This window comes from Neolamprologus multifasciatus, chromosome 12, assembly GCF_963576455.1.
Source record: "Neolamprologus multifasciatus chromosome 12, fNeoMul1.2, whole genome shotgun sequence".
Lineage (NCBI taxonomy): Eukaryota > Metazoa > Chordata > Actinopteri > Cichliformes > Cichlidae > Neolamprologus > Neolamprologus multifasciatus.
Window position 1 is genome coordinate 18,478,272 of NC_140450.1, and position 21,843 is coordinate 18,500,114.

At 39.3% G+C, this 21,843-nt stretch overlaps 1 protein-coding gene across 8 annotated transcripts in view; it reads right to left on the bottom strand.

The window, feature by feature from the left end:
* Window positions 1-21,843, bottom strand: part of osbp2b (oxysterol binding protein 2b) — a 52,142-nt gene that overhangs the window by 6,011 nt on the left and 24,288 nt on the right. For 7 of the 8 annotated variants that reach the window (XM_085181626.1, XM_085181630.1, XM_085181627.1 and 4 more), the window contains 8 exons: window positions 9,322-9,572; window positions 4,902-5,100; window positions 3,762-3,882; window positions 3,215-3,281; window positions 2,584-2,736; window positions 2,246-2,491; window positions 1,994-2,114; window positions 1,377-1,480 (listed from right to left, as the gene is read on the bottom strand). In XM_085181626.1, coding sequence (XP_085037752.1) covers window positions 1,377-1,480; window positions 1,994-2,114; window positions 2,246-2,491; window positions 2,584-2,736; window positions 3,215-3,281; window positions 3,762-3,882; window positions 4,902-5,100; window positions 9,322-9,572 — 1,262 coding nt within the window. Of the gene's footprint in view, window positions 1-1,376; window positions 1,481-1,993; window positions 2,115-2,245; window positions 2,492-2,583; window positions 2,737-3,214; window positions 3,282-3,761; window positions 3,883-4,901; window positions 5,101-9,321; window positions 9,573-13,175; window positions 16,324-21,843 lie in introns of those variants that run through there. The other variant, XM_085181633.1, reaches the window with a different exon arrangement.

Sequence of the window (21,843 nt, forward strand, 5' to 3'; positions counted from 1 at the left end):
TCCTTGCAAGGATGTGCATGCACAGTGCTGGACACTGCAGTGGGATGTACCTTTAAGGTCTCATGCTTAACCCTGTAAAGCCCAAACCATGGAAACTGTTTCAGAAAACCCTATTTATTTGTGGTTTATTAAAACTTTTGACAAATAAAAAAAAAGAAAAGAAAAATCATCTATCAAAAAAGACACACTTGGGTGTTACAGGGTTAATCTGATTTTGCAGCATATGACAGCCATGAAAAGAAAATATTAAAAATAGCCACCATACGGAGAAAACGAAGGTTTATGCTGGTGTGACTGTGATGTAAAAATACATTCTTTGTCAGTGCCTCGCTCGTTTCAGCTGTTTTATTACTGACAATTGTGCTCCGCTATAGCCAACCACAGAGAGTGTAGCTGTAGGTTAATATGAAGCTGTTTGGGTGACCCCGTTCTGCAAAGGAGGACGGCCGAGTGGCAGAACAATGCACAGAGAATGAAGGTGAATATACTGAAGAGAACAATACAATACAGAGATGACAAAACTACATTTATCTCAACACAGAGCTGGTGATTTTGTTACACTCAAAAGGAAAAAAAAAACTGATAGCATTTGTACATTTGATCAGAAAACAGACCCTAATGTGAGTAATTTATTTTTAGATCGTTTCCTTTCCTTGCTTCCAATTTTCACTAAATGCTTGCTCATAGAGGGACATGGGGTTGGTTATGTCTCTATCATGGTAGTGTCTTTAGCTTACAATGTAAAGCACATTAAGGTGAGTGCTGTGATTTGGTGCCATATAAAAAAAACTGAATTGAAATTGAATGTAATTCAAGTCTGTAGAAAACGTTTAAGAAACAAATACTACAAATATTCAGTAATTTAGGATATTTGTACTTTTACTTTTTTGTGTTAGGAACAGGTTGACACTTTGTTATTATACACAGGAGCTTATATTCCAGCGGATATAATCTGTGTGTTTTTCTTCTTCGTGGATTCTTTAAAATGAGCATTCAAACACAAATGCACACTGACAGATGGATGTGACACACGAAAGCAGGACAGGGAAAAAAAATGTAGGTGGTGGAGGTGGATGGGGTTTTATAGTTCCAAATAGACACATGTGAAGCCTGCCCCTCAAACCACCCTCCACACTATAACTGGGGCATCTCAAAGAAACAAGAGGTTGTTATTTAGATCAAAGCTAAAGACAAATCCCCGGAGACTGTGGAGCTACTTGTTGAATTGTTATAAAGCTTTACGTTGATTCCCCTCTTCAGTCCTACTCTGCTGGTCTGTGCCACACACCTCTGCTAGAAGAAAATATCTACGGGCTTTTCAGGAAGCTCAGTGGTATTAAGGCGTGATGTCGATAAAGTAAACATAATAAACAGACCTGGTCAATCCACAGCTTGCCCACAATGATGTTGTGCACTGTGGAGGTGACCTTTCTCCACACATAGTGGTTCCCGCTGGCGTGGAACTGCAGGTGAATGGCACCTGGGGACACACGGCGACAAAAGACAGATTCTCACGTCTGCTTTATTGCTAATTTGCAGTTGCGCATTATTGTTTGGTTTCGTGCTTCTGAATCTGTCATCCAGCACATTACTGCTCTGAGCACAGGCAATGCATTTCCACCTCGTTTCAATGTCAAATAAGCCTCAGAAGATTTATATTTCACTACTTACATGATTTTCTATTACATAGCACAACACAGCAGGCATATAACATGAAGTAGAGTATGTCAGAATTACCACTGCATCCCTTTGGCTCGATCTGGACCGCTTACATCTATTTGAGCTCTCAGTACAGAACTCCCTTTGTACCCATATGTGCGCGCCAGAAGGGTTATAAAACCCTCCAGATTAATCTTCACACTAGCTTTAGATTGCACGGTGGCAGATCACTGCTCTGCTACTGACTCTGGAGTCTTTCTTGCCTTAACACTTGTGCTCTTTAGTGTGCATTATGGAGCCTTTATTTACACATGAAGTTTGTTAGCGGTCTTACCCAGAGGCATTATGGAGAGGTATTTGCCACGGAACTTGCTGGCGATGGTGATTTCCTGCCATAAGGTCCAGCCTCTTTGGGAAATCACATGATGTGCAGCTGCAGGTGGGTGATGGCTCACCTGAGAGGACACAGAAACACAAAGTCTCTGTTTAACCTTGTGTACCGCTATGTGTGTGTTTGTGTGTTGAATAACTGTGCGTGCACATCAGGAAGCATGCAAACAAAATCTCTCTGTAGCTGTGCCATTACCTGCTCACACAGCGAGCGGTAGCCAAATTCCTCCAAGCGATCAAGCTCGTACGTTTCGCCCAGGAGGGGGTTGAAGGGCTTGGCTGTCCGGTGGACCGTGGTTGAGTAGGAAGAGACAGAGAAGGCAGCGACCAGGCACATCTGTTCTAGTGAGGAGTCGCAGCGGGCTGCCTTGTCTAGAAGCTCGTGATACTCCAGGTCCTCGGTGAGGCGCTGCAGCATCGACAGAGGCTCATTAAAGTTTACCTGAAAGGAAGATAAAGGAGAGAAACTCATAAGATGCAATCCTTACAGATTTACCTGCCAGCAAGAAGAACCGGGAGCACGCCTACACTTACAGGCATGGGGATTTTAGAAAGCTCCTTGCCGATGCAGTTCTTCATGATGCTCCACAAATTAAGGGAGTAGTTGGGTTTGTCTGGGATATGACTCCGCCTTTGTCTGCGCGGCTGAAGCTCCTTTCCTGACACATCGTTACAGCTTGGAGACATCTGGGATTAGGTGAGGAGAAGAGGGTGGATATACAAGTTTGAGACAATACTTTCAATTTTGTGGACAGCTTGGCAGCATATCTCCAGATGTAGCGACAGAGCAAGAGAAAGACAGGAGAAAAAGAGAGAAGACACAGATGTGTGAGAGAGAGAGAGAGAGAGAGAGAGAGAGAGAGAGAGAGAGAGAGAGAGAGAGAGAGAAATATTAGAAAGAGAGCTGTGGGAGAAGAAGAACAGATGTTTGAGTACTAAATGATTCAAATCACTGGCAAAGTTTGTGTGTGTATCCTTGCATCCTTCTTTAAGCACGGGAGGGAAGGATACTTGTGAAAGCAGCAAGTGAAGATGTTACATAAATAAATCAATGAGGAGTGAGCTTTGCAGCAGCAGCAGAAATTAATCTATTTTGAGATTAAAAATATTTGCTCCTTTAACAAATGTCAGTGCCATTAGTCAGGCATGTTGGGAAGACACTTACATGGTCGTCCTGGTTCCAGTCACCGGGATGGCCTCCGCTCGCTCCACTCAAATTACTCTGAGATCGCCTGGAACAAAATGAAAGTATTTTCTACAGCGACGCAGGACACAATCTCGCCAAATTCCCCTCACGCTCTTGTTTCCCCTTTACACATGCAAACACAATATACACAAGGGAGGGGAGAGATTGCTGAGTATTGCAGATGAATACTGTGAAACTGGAGTTGACGGATATGTCACATGACACAAAAATTGGGTAACTTGTCTGCAGGAAAACCGACCGCTGTGAGAGTCTAAGGCTGGTTTTTATTTGTACAACTGAAAGTGAACACATGACAGAAAAGGACACGGCGTTCTTCGATTTCTCATGCCATCAGCTATCGTCAGAGCCCTGCTCAGACGTCACCCAGCGTCAAACTCACAGTTTTGACAATTTTGATCGTGCATGGTTAAACTATATTTCTCATATCCATTTTTTCTTACAGTGCATTTTTAATGAATACATAAAAAGAGAGCAGAGACTGCACGGATTCCTGTGTGAGACTGACCTGTGCTGCGTGCTCTCACTGGCAGTCACTGTGATAAATGCAGGGGAATCCTCCATGGCATCAAAGTACTCAGTATCCTCATCTTCATCACTTGCCTCCTCTTTCCGCGACCTCTCACTCCCTTCAAGTGGACATATACATTTATGAGTCCACACAGACATCCCAGTGAAAAACAGTGAGTTTGTATTCTGCAGTGTTCAGGAGAGACAGGCATATAATCACATACCAGTGGTGATTAATCAGGGAATAATTAGCTTAATCGTAAAATTGGCAGTGTTCCTGTTGGGTAACTAGCCTGAATGATGCAAGTACCTCAGGGCATGCTTCTTATATTTAGTACTGACTATTTAGCACTCAGTACGTTCACTGTGTTCAGTGATCCATTATGGGTTTTAACCCGCTTCCAAGTGAGAAGCACAAATATTTATATAAAGTCCAATTAATGGGTAAAAGAAGGAAAGGGGAGGGAGTATGTTTGCTGTATAGAAGCTCTGTATAAATGTATAAATAATAAAAACTCTAACACAGTATATGGTTAAGTTTAAAGGTTCAAATTTCATATCTGCCATTACGATAGTAAGTAGTGACAAATGGCAAAAATAGTATAAAAGGTAATGAAAGTTTGAAGAAACTGTGGTTCCCACAGGACCTGGTGTTTCTGATGTTCTGCCTAAGTGGTTAAAATATAATTATCCTCTGTATGAATTAACAATTGCCTTTAAGGTTAAAGGAAGGAAGAGGGACTCAACTATGTTTTAAACCCTCATTATAAACAGCAGAGATAGAGATCAAAGGAGGGCTGGAAATGGGTCCCCAGGTTAAGTTCATGGGTGCTCAATTTTTTTTTTTTTTTACAAATTATATACTGTGGCTTTTTCTGTGTAACTTTTTTAGAGCATAGCTAAAAGTTAAATCACTTCCAGCCAAAAACTCATGAGAATATAAACTAACCAAAGAGACTCTTAAGATAAGTACTATTTACATCTTAACTGCTGTCTAATTAAAATCTTCTGACACAGCTCAAAACTTCTGTCCTCCACATGAGGAGAGTCTAAACCCGAGGCTACGTGTGACTTTTAGCTATTGGTATGAGTCCCATGCTAAGGTCCACAGGAGCGACTAACAGACAGCCAGTCTCACCCTTGTTGGTGGTAGGGGCACTGGGTGCGCTGGAAACAAGCGTGGGTGCTTCCCTCCACGCTCGCTCCAGGCTGTTATGCTGCTTAGCTAGCTGCTCAATGGTCTCCTCTAGATGGGTACGCTGCTCTCGCTCATACTGCAGAGCCCGCTGCCATCTCCTGCTGTGAGTCTCGGCTAGGTCCAAAAAGTCTCGACACGCCTTGGGTAACAGAAACACATGAGCAGATAATCAGAAGACAGGAGTGAAAAATAAATCAATGTAAAACACATCCTGAGGGGGGAATTGTTAAAAACAATGGAAACAAATGGAAACAATCAGTTGGGATAAAAATCCTGTATCACTTTTCCTCACAGTTGGCAACAATACAAGAGAAAGAAGATTTGGATGGAAAGAGCCGTAAATGCATTTGTGTCATGTGTTGTAATCAAGGCTGCTTATCATAAGTTTTTCGAGCAATCATAAATATGTTAATTAGCTGTCTGTCAAGATTTACTCCGTCTCCCCGCTGTGGCAAATGCACCTTGGAGCAAACTGTAAACATAGAAAACATCAGTGACTGATGAGCTGCGTTTAACACTCTGATTGCATAAGGCTCTATATCTGCGTCAAGAGGGGGTATCATTGTTTCTCTTCTGCTTTTACTGTTCAGACAGAGAGGTTACTTCAGATCACCACATATTACATGTCAGCACATGCTGCCACTGACGCTCACTGAGCACAGAGGTCAATGAACCCAAGTAACACCTTTCAGCTGACTCCATACATGTTAAAAATGTCATGTGATGCTCACTGATCTCTCAGCGTGGGGCTATCCAGCTGTTTTTCAAACATGGCTTTAAAAGCAACCACAAATCAAATGTTATGGAAGTCTTGACTTGACTTTATTCTGTGGTACACTGTCATCACAAGAAGAGATTGAGAGGAACTGCTGAGAGGTAGCTGAAGCCACTTAAATAAAATAGTGGCTGAAGGTTAAAAACCTTCGGGGCAAAAGTGTCACACAGTTCAATTCATCTGGGCTCTTAGTATGATGGAACTGCAGTCTGGATTTTGTTTTGTTGGGGAAAAAAAAGTTATGACTATATAGCCTTCAACAGAAGAATTATACCACCTGTCATAAAAAAAAAGAAAACAGCTATTTGAAACTAAAAATTTATGGTGTTATCTTTAGGTAAATTTACGCTTTTAATACCCAATTTAAGCCGGAACGCTGGATTTCTCTGAGAAGTCAGATTTGACTAAATTTGACAAAATTTTTTCTTCAGAAATGGATACAAACAACTGCGACTTTGTATCTTTTTTTTTTTTTTTTTTTTAAACCCAACATGCTTTATTATTTATTTCAGCTTTTCTGTAAAACAGTACATTTGGAAATGGATATGGATAACAACAATTATATTTTAGCATTAATAAATACAATTTCAATTAAAGCGCTTGAGCTTACTGGTGGATTAATCATTACAGAAACACAAAGAATGGTAATTACCAACACTATTAACTTAGGGCAGCTGTGGTATTAACCGTATACCGGGTGGTGGCATAAATACTGTAAATAGTTTCAAACAACAGATTTTTGTTTTGTATTTTATTTATCAAGTATACCCAGTAAAGCTAAGGGGAGCTGTAACTACCAACTATTACTTTCTCACTGCTCCAATTCATATTTGGACAACAAAGTCTTATAATAGCCAAAGATGTTCATAACTTACATCATCAGATGTCTGGTTTTGTCAGAGTAACAGGCCAGGACATTAAGACATTTAGCCTAATATTTTAATTCCTTACAAATACACATTTTTAAAATAATTTTTGCTACAAAAAAGTCAAGTTAATTGCGTTGCAGTTGACTGTGTTGCACAACCATTATCATATCATAGAGCCTTTCACATTCCCACTGACCAGAGCAATGTATGCTTTCATGCATTTCATCCTGGTCATATTACTGATTTATGCCCACCTGTGTAAGGATACTCGGTACTCTTGAATAAGGCTAATAACCCCCCCAAAAACAAAATTATGATTATTTCCTGAGCTTTGTTTTAAAAATACTGAAAAACCAGATATTGCCTAAAATTATTAAGACACACTTGTAAATTTAAAAAATTCCACACTATTATTAACATCTTAACAAAGCATATAGAGCAAGGAAAAACACTTACATTTTTAAAGCTAAATTAAATTAAGTTAAACTAGAAATTGATCATTAAAGATGATCAAATTTCCTTACATAGTCATTAATCCAAAATGTTAGTAGAGCAGTATGATCATAACACAAGAAGTGAAATATCAGATCACCTTACCATGCCTGGTTAGTCGCTTACCCTAAACAGCCCTGCACAAATGTTTCAATATTAATGTCTTAGAGTCAGTTAAATGTCCAAATGCATGTGACGATGTGGGCCACTTCCCCAGACAATAACCATCATATGAAACTCAAACACCCCCGTAAGAAAATATGACAGTTCCACTTTTTTAAACGCTGACTCTCCACTATAAACATAGACTGCATGTGACTTATGGTGTTTTAAGTACGGGGTTGATAAAGGCTAAAAAACTGAATGAACAAGCAGGAGCACATATGTATGTAAGTGAGAGTTGACATTAAACACCAAGAGTCACACAGTCCAGGTGAACTCTGCAGAAGGAACTATGTAGCACAGATTAAAGTAAACTTGGTTAAAGTTGATGTTCATGTGTAAATTGTATAGAAAGAAAGAGTACGTGTGTAAATGCATGTAAATGTGCCATTAGAGTCAGGCTACTGCTGAACGAACTAGAGTGAAACCCTCTCCCAAGGGCAGATTAATAAGAGCGTGCAGTTGTACCTTTACATCATGGCCTCCAGCTTTCCTCAATCCACCTTCTCTCTCCTGTTTCTTATTCACACTTTACATGTCAACACCATTTTAACATGGGTAAAATAAAGCTTTAGGATGCGTCTTTGTAGGGGCCAAAAATGTGGCAGTAGAAATCCTTGCACTAAAGGGAGTTTGGACCAACATTGATTTCTCATTAAAAGCACATTCCTGGCAAGCCAAATGGCATTTTAATGAGTTTGGCGATCCAAGAAGATCTTTTTTTTTTATTGCTTGTCCAGTCAATTAATAAAAAAAACAATAACGGGCTCATCATTTTGAGCACTGGCCTTTTACACAATGTTAAGTGCAATCCTTGTTACAACTTTTTTTTAAAAAAATTATAAAACAGTAGTTGATAAATTCAAACTAATTGCAACCCAAAATGCAACTAATCTTAGTAAATTATTTTAACCCCAAACAAACCAAAACAAAACAAAAAAAAGCTTCAACTGAAAGTCATGCATTAGAAGTCCAATAGCAATCAAAATCAAAGCCACTCGTAGAAGTGGAAAGAAAGACCAACCTTGTATGATTTGTCTTTAGTCAGACCAGGTCTGTCAGTCTAACTGTAGTCCAGAAGGCTCTAACATTCCTCACCAAGCAGGGAGGGTCAGGGTTTTGAGAAGAGTGGGGAGCTGGGGCTATTCCTGTCACCCCCACCCACTATCATATCCAGTATCACGTTTGCATGACCTCAATTCTATATGAACTGTCATCCATTACTAACAGACAGCTAAAACCGCAATATTCACTGTAAAGGAAATTGAAACTGGGCCAGATTACAGTAGAGCATACACGTAACCAGATAAAACATTTGACAGTAATGACCAACTTGGTCATATTGGAGCCTGTGTTTTGCTACATGTGATTTTGAACATTAAATAGCAGCGAACAACAATTTGCTACATAAAGATGCTGTGGTTTCACTGCACAAAAGAGAAAAATTGTGAAGCAGAGAACAGAGGAGAGAAAAAAAAACATGCAAACAAACAAAAAAGCAGTTAGAGACTCATCAATGGTTGTGGCTAGCTTCTGTTTGCCTCTGTACACAATATTTCTATCCGTTTATGGAGGGGGGGAAAGTATACCAGAGGCACCCATTTGGTTTGAGGTGCTGGTGTTTAAATGACGTATACAACAAATCATCTACCTCAGTCTCCCCCTATCTTAACATCCTCTTCTTTCACAACAACCCTGTCCTTGTTCTCCTTCCCCTTCATCCATGTCCAGCAGCAACGGCGATGATTTTAAATCCGACCAATCTGGTATGGAAAACTTATTCTTGATGATTTGGCCCTGGATGCTCTTCCTGACATAACCCTCCCCATTTAGGCAGGATTGGAACTGCCACTAGGAGTACCCTGACTTGTGTCCCCCACAAGTCAGGGTACTTTGTATCAGGATCTGATTGACCTCCATGCCTGCAGCCTTGGTCTCTTTAAACACACTACACTGTGAACTGATCTCATCTCTCACTGCTCACAAACCAGGATTGGCACTCCTGTCATACCGATCATACCAAAGCATGTGGGACACAGATCACTCACTGCTAACCCCTTACATTGATCATAGCATTGGAAGTGATGCGGAAGAGGGTGGCTCGCTCGTTGACTGCCTTGATTTTTTCTCCTCCCTCCACAGGGACTTTCAGGCCTTCGAGTTCACTCAGGGAGCGCTGCAGAGCCGCCCCGTGCTTGGCGATCAGGTCATTACACGTGCTGAGGTCATCGAGCTTGCTGATAAGTATCTTCAGGGTGCCCTGGATCTCGCTGCGGTCTGACTGGGACGTGGGCTCCTCGTCCCCTGAGTCATCTAAATGGCAGGGGTCACATAAAAAAAAGAAAAATTAATACCTAATTGAAAATACATTTCTTAAGTTTTCCTAAATATCTAATGAACTTGTGCAATCAAAGAAATATCAGATTTCTCAACTGTTCTGTGAATTTCACTGTCCAACCTATGACACATAACTTTTTATAGACACTGTAGTGTTAACGAGAAAAGATGTGAGGTTACTGGGCCACAGTTTGTTCTTACAGTTATTTTGTTTTCTTAAGGGACTTTGAAGCAGCAGTAGCCTTACCCTGTGATATGTCTAAACAGAGGTTACTCAAGGTTAAAGAAAACATATGAGAACAGTATTGCAGTGTCAGCTCTGTGTGACACGCATATACACATGCACCGCAAGCAGAAGGACACGCACAGAAAGACGGAAATATACCAAGGGGTAAAAACACGAGTCCACAAACAGCCTAGCAACATCGTTAAAGAAGCAAATCCAAAAAAGGAAGTAGAACCATAAAGCTTTAGGAACAAATATGATTTATACACAAGCTTCATGAAGAACAAACTCTATTATGAAGGATTTTATTGAGGATTTTAAGCCTACAATCGATTCTGGACAGAGACCTTGATGTATGTCACAGCCCAACATTCCTATTTTTTTTCCTGTGTGGTACTTTATCTATCAAATAGTTCATCTTGTGGTTTATTCGTTATGTCCCCATAACTTTCTGACCACCAGGACACTCTGCTATAAAGAGTTTTTAAAAGACCACCAGGGAACTTTTTAGATCAAGATATATTCTTTTCCAAATCTGATTTCACACGAATACTTCCCCACATCTGTGCTGGGCGTTTCTATCATCATAAATAAAAAACAAGCCCATATGGTGGGGATAAATCAAAAAGCACCAGCTTAGGTGGAAGCGTCCTTGTTCTCGACACATTATGGCATGTTGAAAAGCTGTAACATCCCAACAAGCACACCAGAGGAGAGGCATCTAAAATTACTGCCGCCGCTGGAGCAAAGAAAACAGATGACGAGATGGAAGGAGGAGGAGGAGGAGGAATGGGAAGGGAAGACAGGCTGAAAAGCATGAAAATGAGGACAAGAGGGACACTGCTTATCTCAACATAGAAAATATATTCCTGTATTAGTGAGGTTAAAAGTTCGAGTGTGGAGAGAAATTCTTTTCACCCTCTAATCCACCCTGCTGACCCTCTAATGCTCTAATGTCTGTAGAATGCTGTTCTGTGGGCTTCTACACCCAAGCCTGCAGAGTATGCCTTGTCACGTTGAAAAGGTTCATTATGCAGCTGACGGGAAGACTGTCATAGTAGTGGTGAGTGGAAAGAGAAACACTTTCCCGTAAGAACATGGCAGCTGGCTGTGGCTTCAAAGGAAAGACACTATCACCTCTTTCAAGACCATTTACTACACCATTTACACTACACAGATAGAACATGGATCTCTGCCTGGGGGCTTTGTTGTAATAGCCTGGTAGACCCAGACATACATCATTTACTTCAAAAGTTCAAATTTGACTAGCAGCATTGTCCAGAGGTAAAAAAAAAAAAAAAAGTATCTGAAGTGTCTAAAAACTATGCTCCATTTACTGTACTACTGGACTCATTTTTGTGAAATACAGCACTCTGAGTAGTAATAACAATAACTTGTTATATAACAGCAACATTTTTCAGACCTAATAACTTAAAGTTATTTTTAATAGAGATTCACCAGTTGACTGGGATCTGTGAATTTTTTCCCTGATCAGCTGGTTAGTTGTGCTAACATGCTAACAGTCACATGCTAACATTGGCGTAGAAACTCATCACTGTGAGCAAGACATTAAGTTCACCAAAGTAAACTGCCAATGAACCAACACAAAAACACTTAAATCACTTTCATCTAGCAGAATATGAGTATTTTAAGGAAGCTAAAGACCAAGTGGCTAAAGCTAAAGCTAAAGCTATCCAGGACGCAGGGCGAACTACAACCCAGCAGCCTGGAGCAACGAAGTATACGAGTAAAAAAAGAGTTGTTGAAGTTCATGTTCCTCAGGTGAAGTTATCAACATATTTTGTAATAAACATGTTTTCTAGGTTGCATTGTTACTAAAAAACAAAGAAGTCTTGATGCATGTGTAACGGGTGTATTAAAAAATAATTTATATTTCACCAAAGATCCATCCTGCAGTGTTATCTTGCTTTGTCAGTATTGGTTATGTATATGTGTTTATTTATATATGTTTATTTTCTGTATTTATATTTTGGGAGCTTTTATTTTGTTTGTGTGACCTTTGACTTCCCGCGAAGTCACTTCCTGTAGCTGCGCGCTATTTTCCTCAGTCGCCTAGAGGCCCCGCTGAGGAGAGGTGAGCGTACGCTAGTGTTCTCAGTTACAGAGCGAATAAACACAGTTAAAGTAACTAAAAGTAATTCAAACACTGCTCGTCCCCTTTGTGCATTTTGTCTCACAGTTCTGTTTGATGTTTTAGTGTAAATTAGTTTTTCTGTCGAGTACAGCACTTTATTGTAACATGCTAGTTAGCTAATCTCAGATGAGAGCATAGGAGCATGCACGTGGCTTCACATGTGGTCCGCTATCCTTCTCTTTCCCTTGAAGGTGTTCATGCAGAAGTCCAGTAGTGAAGTGAAGTCGCTGTACTGTTTTGTTTTTATTTTAACAGGTATGTGAGCTCCCTCTTTTATTTTTGTGTCATGTGAATTGGTTATATCTTTTGTTTGTGATTTATGTTCACTGTTTCAACTTGCTCTTAGATGCATGTAACTAAAAAAATATGTAAAATTGCCACTGGTAAATGAAGTCTCCCTAAAGTATAATTTTGTTGATGAGGTAATTGTCACTATATGTTCACGATGCAGTGCATTTTCGTTTGTTATATATGATTATAAATACATTTTAGCAGTATTGGTTGTTAATTGGATTTATTGTGATGTTGCACCTCAGTCGCCTAGAGGCCCCGCTGAGGAGAGGTGTTCATGCAGAAGTCCAGTAGTGAAGTGAAGTCGCTGTACTGTTTTGTTTTTATTTTAACAGTTCTGATAGAATAAATCCATCCAGCTGGCAAGGTGAGAGCTGACTCCTCTGGTCATTCGCACAACACAACGCAGAGAATTAACGGCAATCAGAGTTTAAGGCCAGACCGGCTACACATGCTCAATCGTCCAGGTAAAGAAATCCCAAAAAGTTGAATTTGTTCATCTGGACGTAGCGTTTTCAGTGGGAGAAATGTTTCATTACTCATCCAAGTAACTTCTTCAGTCTCAGCTGACTGCAGGAGGGAGGGACAAGCAATTAATTAGCAGTTGACTACAGATTTCCCCAACCTTATAAACAGTACCTTTGATCACATTAATGACCAAGAAACTGTTTTCATCATTGTGCAAAGGTACTGTTTATAAGGTTGGGGAAATCTGCAATCAACTGCTAATTAATTGCTTGTCCCTCCCGTGACTGCATTGGTTACGGCTATCTATTTTTTTTTTTTTTTTTTTTAAACTACTACTGCAGTAGTTAAATAGACAAAATGAAAAATTTCTGTTCTGTTCTAGTTGTAGTACATTACCACAACTAGAAAAGATGAACACAGAATAAAATAAAAATCTCACCATGTTGGAATTCCTGGGTGTTCATTTTAATCCAAAGGTACCCAAAGTACATCCAGTAAGATGCAGCACACACACACAGGCCACTGATCTCTACCGCCTTTGAGACTTTGTAAACATGTTCAGGAGGATTTCAGAAATTCAGCTGCCTGGTCATTAAAAAGAGAAGAGGCAGTCCTGTCAAAGACCAGCCCAGCACCCCTGCAGTGATAACAAATCCCAATAGAAACCTAGGTTGGAAAATGAAACCAGCATCCTCCCATTACCAGTACAGTAGGTCTCCAATTACACAAAATTTCAGCAAAGTCAATGCAGAGAAACTCAAGAAAAGAAAAGGAAAGGGCTGACGATGTAAAGTCACAAAATCGACTGGACTGTGTGTTAAAACTGCAGAGCAAACAAAACTAGGACAAAGTGAAAAAGGTGAACTGAAAGACCCAAAGAGCAACTTCAGAGAGATGTGGACAGGCTAATGAAATTAGCCCTAAATTGATAAAGCATGACTATGTCAGTGCAGCTCTAAACTGATTTAAACAGTTAGTGGCTGAGTTGCTATGGCGTTGAACTCAATCCCACAAGGCAGCAATTTGCCATTATCAAAAATTATGCAATTGGATAATTAATTTACACACCCATGTTCAAAACTTTTGCTTTTGATTATATAGTTTGAGGGGGTTTTATTTAACAAAAAAAAAAAAATCTACATTTCTTAACAGCAATGTTACATTTAGCACTTCACTGAACAAAGAATAGTTTGTGGACCGACAGCAACATTCAAGAACATCTGTTAAAAGCATAGCATGATGAATCTGGGCCTCAAGTTTCTTAATAAATCATTGAAGTTATGCACAAAACATTGGAGACTTTGCCTCAATGAAATCAAATAAAACCATGAAACTTCCTTTCTCATTGAAAATCAGGTTTGCTGGGATGGTAAAGTCTAGGGCAGTGGTTCTTAACCTGGGTTCGATTGAACCCTAGGGGCTCCGTGAGTCAGTCTCAGGGGTTTGGCAGAACCTCCGCCATGACATGCACGGCTCATTTTGTGCATCAGTAAAAAACATATCTATGTCTTGAATTTGAAAAAAATCACATTTTATTTTTCACTAAAGAGGGGGTCAGTGAATGCGCATATGAAACTGGTGGGGTTTGGTACCTCCAACAAGAAGAACCACTGGTCTACGGCGACCAACCGTCCTCTTTTCCCCGGACATGTCCACTTTTCACGTTCTGTCCAGGGCGTCCAGGGGGATTTTCGAGACGGATGAAAATGTCCGGGTTTTCCTATAAGCCTACAGAGGACCCATATGTCCAAGTCATCCCTGAACTGCTGTGTTAAGTGTTGTTCTGCGCTCACAGACGGGACAGAGCGCGCAGTGGCACGCTCAAAAGATGCCAAAGTGCAAGTGCATCTTTTCAGACAAACTGCAAAAGAAATTTCCCTCATACCATTCCGGTCGGAATAAATGGGGAGTTGACTGAGTTCTTTGTTAAATTTTTTTTGACATTTTTTTATTTCACCATTCATTAACCGCACAGATAAAGCATCTTTTAAATATGTTTAAAAAAAATTAAGCAAACAGTATTATTAAAATTCTTCATGACTGGGCCAAGTGTCCTCTTTTTTGGAAATCAAAATATGGTCACCCTAGTAAAGTCACCACTAACTAAGCCAAACACTAATGCTCACGTCCACGTTTAAGAGTGTGAAATTACATAGACTCTGAATAATATCAGGATAACTTGAGAGCTGCTGTGACAAGAAAAAAAAGAAGCCCATGAAGACCATGACCATGGAGAGCACTGAACAAATTTTAAATAACGGGGGATTTCACTAACTGGTGGTGATCCCATTCCACTGTTAAATTAGATGTACAGCTGGGACCATTTGATATTAAATTCAAATACGTGGCTGGAAAAAGAAACATCCAAAATTGCAGTGATGCCTGGCTCATATTATTTACCCCCATTCTGCCAAAGAGTTCAGCAGCTCTCAGTGATGCCACTTAAAAATAAACTGTCACATGTACCAAAGCATATTTGTGCAGAAGAGACTGCTTACAGTACACCGCCTGCAAAATAAATTCTCCAACCAAAAATCATTCTAATTCAGATTTTGGATTTGGGTTCTACTCTGTTGACACCCTGCACCTTTAAGCAGAAAACAGAAAACAACTTGGGTTTTTTTTTTCCCCCAAGTAGTAGAAATGCCCTTTCTGTAATATCCTTTCAAGTCTATACAGCAAAAACAAAACGTTAAGCACAACTTGACAAGACTGAATACTGTAGAAGAAAATCCTTTGGGTTGGCACCAAGTGGGTATCACTTGGACTTCAATTAACAAATTAGTAATGGCTTTTACAATAAACCCATGTCACTAAAATGCTGATCTATGTTGTTTATGTATTGGCGCCACTGCCTAGCCCACCTATTTACATCTCCAACCACTTCCCTTACAACAGCAGATGTTGATAGATGGTTTCTCAGAACAAAGTCATTACCATGCCAGTCATGCTTCAAGGGTGAACTACCTTCAGTACCTCCCCCATTCCCCCGCAGCCTACTACCTCAAAGAACCTTGCATTAACACAAATGTAAGTCTACCTCTAAGTCTACCTACTTCATCCTCCTTCTCAGACCGAATTTAAACAATTATTTGTGTCTAGCATAAACTAAGCTACACACATGTGTGCTGTATAGGTCATAGCTTGTCCAGTCACAACATTTCATTACATGAACACAAAGCAGCTAGCTTCTCCATATGTATACGGTTCCTCTGTCCTTCACTCATTCCCCACTGTCAATCTTTGCAGCGAGCACCAAAGTTTTGAGTGATGGAAGAAGTGGAAGGTGGAGAATAGGCAGCAGAAGTATGTAATTGGATGAGCAGTAGTTTGCTATCTCACTGTCAGGGCTCGTCTCTCTGCGAGTCCCTGAGGGTAGGCTGTCAGATCAGTGGAGCCAGGCCTGTGGCTGTCAAGAAGTTACCCTGTGGCATAATATGCAGACGTATATTAAAAAAGAAAAAAGAAAGAAAATGTGAAAAATGGACTGTCCCTCTGGATTAATGATGGTAACATGCTGCTAATTCAACGGGGCACTTGTGTTTTTTTGTTTTTATTTTTAAAATAGCTTTATCGAGAAAAAACAACTTTTTTTTCTTTTTTCTTTTTTTTTTTGGGGGGGGGGGGGGTTACGAGTCACAATAACAACTGAACAGCTGACTGTGGAGGCCAGTTTGAAACCTGCAGCATGTATCAAATTTATTATGACGATAAAAAAAGAGAATGAATTCATCATTTCAACATTAGGAAATGAAAACTGTTTAATTCCAAAACAGAGTCATGTTGACACATACATGCTTAACAAACGTATTAGATCACCTGTTATGAAAACAATAAAACACAGGAGCTTCGGTAAATTCATGATTTTTCTACAAAAGTTTACACCAGACTGAGTAGACAGAAATGAATGAAGTGCAACATTTAACCACCAAGACAATTACTTTCTGTTCAATAATGCAAGCTAATAGCTGTAAACTGGCATTTTGATCAAAAATAATAATGTGCTTTACCATTTTTTCAGCTTTTTTATTAAAACAGTAAATTTGAAAATTCACATAGGAGATGACAAATTGAAATTTTCATTAAAAATATACTTTGGAATATAAAGCTTGCACAAACTGGAGGATTAACTACTGCAGAAACATGAAAAATGATTTAGGTCATTACCAATACTGTTAATTGAGTGCAGCTGTGGCATTACCTTACATTCAAATAATCATAGCACTTAAAGAATTTGTTGCGTGTTTTAAATGCCAAGTTATATTTCAGGACTCTTTTTCTATTATTCATACTGATCTAATGAAGGTCCAGTCAAAATAGCCATATTTGCTGAAAGAAGGTAATTTCCTGATATCTAATCAGTTGTGTGAGACAATACATTTGGACAACGGGTTATTGTCGGGCCCTGACGTCACTTATTTCAACATAAATGCCCTTTATGTTTCCTGATGTTTCAGATATCCACATAGAGGGAAAATACATTTTTATTATTATTATTTTATTTTGCATTTCTGTTTTGACTTGACATAAATTTCATTTATGTAGCTAAACCTGTCACTTTGCAGAAAACATTAGCAAATTGGGATATGCGTCTCTTTTAGAAACATGAACACTCCTTTAGGAACATAGGGAAAAGCACTGAAAGTATGCCTCTTTTAGAGATGGTGACTTAAATGAAAAAAATAACATATAACAACATAGTAACAAACATATAGTGATTTTCTGTTTTTTTTAGATTGAGTGTTTTTTGTGGGGTTGATAGTGCTTTCAAATTATATAAAGCACTTATATTTTTTAAGACCTTTTTAAGACCTTCTCAGGGTTTAAAGGTGAACCAACTAACTGGGCCACCTGAAAAGCTAATTAAAGTCCCTGGCAGTGCATCCTTTCTACAAAAAGATATGCCCTCATTTGGAATTTTGATGAAGGTGGTAGAGGTTGTTGCCTAAAAGCTCACATGGGTGTTCAACATCTGCATCAGCATTTGCTTCACATCGTTTTCATACTTGTCACAATATTCAGTGACCCCTTATATCCTATGGATTAGGGCGTTGTCATCCTGGAAGAGTCCACTTCCTTAAGGTTAATGTTTCATCATGGGGCAAAGGTGATCCCTCAGAACAACATTGTATCGATTTGCAGTCACCCTCTCCTGTACGAGCACGAGAGGACACGAATGATGTCAGCTAGTGGTCATGTTTTTCCCATAATCAGTTACTTGTCTCTATGTACAGTATGCAGTAATGCAATTACATGTTATAGGGTTCGTGTTTGTAAATTATTTGCTTTTAAATGAAAAGTCCAGATTTATGTATTTTATGTATTGAAAACACACCCTTTCTTATCACAAGACGTGTAAACTTGAGACCACTCAATTTCCATCATAAAGAGTTTGTTTCAGAACAGACAGCAGAGAAAGGAGGGATGACAGTTTTGCTGTTGGGTATTTTGATGGAGTGTGCATGAGTAAAGGAAGAAATGAGAAACAGTGGAGGGAACAAGCTAGACAAAGAGCCAGGATGAGTCCCAGAGGAGATAACTGTAATCCTGGCCAGTAATTGCCAACTGGCTCCATACCTCCCCTGAGATACATCACAAGGAGATAAACTGAGGAGACAGCAGGTTAAAACCAGTAGCATGGCGCTTCACAAGCAAATGAGAAACTGTGCAGTGTAACCCATCACTGTCCCCAGAGCTCTGCAGTACAGCCCTGGCGGTGCATCCGATCGAACCCTCTCAGAAAGCAGCAAACAAAAGAAACGATTAACGCCAAACTGCAGCAACTGTGCACGAGTTTGAAGTTACAAACATAATCTGCTAGGACAAACAAAGAAAGAAAGAAAACAATCAGTCTGCTGTCTACTAAACTATAGGTTTATATTGTGGTATGCTGAGTAAATTCAACTGACAAATTCCCAGTTGGTGCATCAGACCTGCGAGAGTTAAATAGCTCCAGCTTTACTGCATGCACAGTCTGAAGGTTGAGGTCATTAATTATCCTACAACTTCAGAATACAAACTGAGCTCATCTACGCAGGTCTAGTCACACATGACATGGATATCAGGGTACTGCAGCAGTTTAAAAAAAATGGCACTCAACAGGAAAATGTGAAGCCTGTGTTTGTCATTTGAAACAGTATGCAGTGATTTATTTGAAGGCTAATGTGTGCTATATTTGCAAAATTGAAAGGATGTATTCGTGAATAGATGTTCCCACACATAAAGCCTTCATTTATGACAATGCAAAATGCTGCTCAGGCCATTACATGGAGAGAAGGAGGGCGGTCTATGAAAGCTCTTCAGTTTGACCCACAGCTAATATACATACTTTAAACATAACAGTAACAAACTCACTAGTTGAGATTTTCATGAAATCCAGCATGTTTTCATGTAATGGTCTCGCTAATTAGTCGTGAAGCATCTTCAGATACAAGTGTGATTCACAGGAAATGGTCCACTCAAAATGTAGCCACAGTGACATCTTGCATTGATTAGTGGAGTTTCTACTACATCTTCGCGTTTTTAAAATATGATGAGGAAATACATACTGGGAAACAAAGATGACAGTGTGAGGCAGCCATGCTCTAAAGCTTCATAATCTTATTGGACGACAATCTCTCCTAAATACTGACTGAGCAGCAGACACACCCATTTTCATTAGACATCTTACAGTCAGGCACTAATGTTACAATTAAAAGGTAAAATAGTTCATGAATATATGGCTCACAAGTGTCGTTACTTTTTTGGAAACAATATGGGCATAAAAGGCATTCTCTGTTATTCCCAATCATCTTCATGAACATTTAAATTAGATGTATAAGGAGGTCGCTAGATTACACCCAGCATTGTTGGCATTAAAATTCATCCTTACAATAAGGAATACATTTCCAAAACTGTCCTACAAACAGTGACACTGGCATAGCAGTCAACAAAAGATGATTGTCACATGTGGTGTGTTTACAGTGGGTCATGTGGTATATTGGTAAAATACGAAACATCTTATTACTCGGGCTGCCGCATTTGTTGCTTGTTTCAGCAATGCCCTGTTACAGTGAACTGAGTGGTTTCCACAACTATGGCTTAATAATTTTTAGAAAACTAAAAACATGTCTTTATATTGCTCGACTCCAATGGAGGCCAACTTTCTTAATCTTATAATTTGACAACAAAAAAAACAGCCAATTCAGATTTTTTTTTTAATATGTTTATTTATATCTATATGTGTGTTTTTATATACACTCACTGGCTGCTTTATTGCATACACCTGTTATATTCCTCATGACTGTATCAGCTAATCACGTGGCGTTGACTCCATGAATTTGGGGCATGTAGGCATGGTTAACCCTTTAAGACCTACCATAGAACCCAGTCCGCCAGAGCTTATATTATATTTTTACATGTTGTAGTGCCATTTTTGGGAGCATTTTAAGTTGATATACATCAATACAACCATTATAGCCCAAATTTTAATAATATATATGCGTTAAGTGCATAGTAACTACATAAATTTCAAAAAAAGTGCAATAAACTACAAACAAATTGAAAATCATTTTTGTTTTTTTATATACATATATTTCTAGTTAGAGAAATTTAAGAGGCTTATCCCTCAAAACTGTAAACTGTGGGCAGGTAATGGCGGACATGCGATAGTTCATGCTGTTGGACGTAGGAAGTGTTACGAACAGCTGATCGGATCGGCAAAGTGTGTTTCTGGAATATTGTGTTTTTGTTGCTGCAAGTGCTTTTTATGCAGTTTTTGCAAAGCTATATGTGGAAGGAAACTGTGACCTAGGACAAGCTGATGGCATAAGATGTAAGTACAACTCCTCCGGTTTCATATGCAAAAAAAATTATTGCGCTAGCTTATGTGGTTGCAGTGCTACCGGGATGTAAAAATAGTTACGCAAAACGGAGCGTGCCGCTCCGACCGGCTTTAAAGGGTTAAGATACCCTCAGGGAAGAAGCATGATTTATGTCACTTTAAATGTGGTATGGTTGTTGGAGCCAGATGGAGTTATCCATTTCAGAAACTGCTGATCTGCTGGGATTTTCCTTCAGAACCACCTCTAGACAGTAACTCAATGGACCAACACATCGAATTCACCAGGGGTTTCTTAGCTGTGAGATTTCCATCAGTAGTGGCACACATTTAAAAGTCGAAGTGTTTTTAGGGATTTCTATGAAACTTTATATTCACCACAAATAAACCTGTCTAAAAATGAAATTGATTTGTTTCTTGACAACGTAACTCTTCCAAAATTACTAGACAGTCAAGCAATGGCACTGGATTCGCCACTGACGCCAGGTGAACTCCAGGAAGCCCTGATAAGTATGCCCAATAATAAGGCTCCAGGTCCAGACGGCTTTCCTGCAGAATTCTACAAAGAATTCTGGACAATTTTGGCACCAGTATTCCATGGAATGTTGCAGGAAATCAAGAAAAATGGCAGACTACCACCAAATATGAATTCTGCTAACATTAGTCTCCTGCTAAAACCAGGAAAAGACCCTTTATTTCCCTCAAGTTATCGTCCAATATCCCTTATAAATGTAGACCTTAAAATAATCTGCAAAGCTCTCTCAAAGAGATTAGAGAAAATAACCCCCCTCTTAATTCATCCTGACCAAACTGGTTTCATAAAAGGTCGGCACTCCTCAACAAACACTCGTAGATTACTTAATTTAATAGACTACTCATACAATAAAAACATTGAAACCATAATATTATCTCTAGATGCAGAAAAAGCATTTGACAGAGTTAACTGGAAATTTTTATTTGCAACTTTACACAAATTTGGTTTTGGAAACTCTTTCATAAATTGGATAAGAATATTATACAATTCCCCAACAGCTCGTATCAGAACAAATGACCAGACATCCTCCAGCTTTTGTCTCCTGAGGGGCACCAGACAGGGATGCCCACTCTCCCCTTCACTTTTTGCAATTTTTATCGAACCTCTAGCAGCAGCACTTAGACAGGCTACAACAATTAAGGGCATAAAATGTAAGAACGTAGAACATAAAATCAGTCTCTATGCGGATGATGTGTTGCTTTTTCTGCAAAACTCACAAATCAACCTCTCTGAGGTAATTACTCTAATAAACTG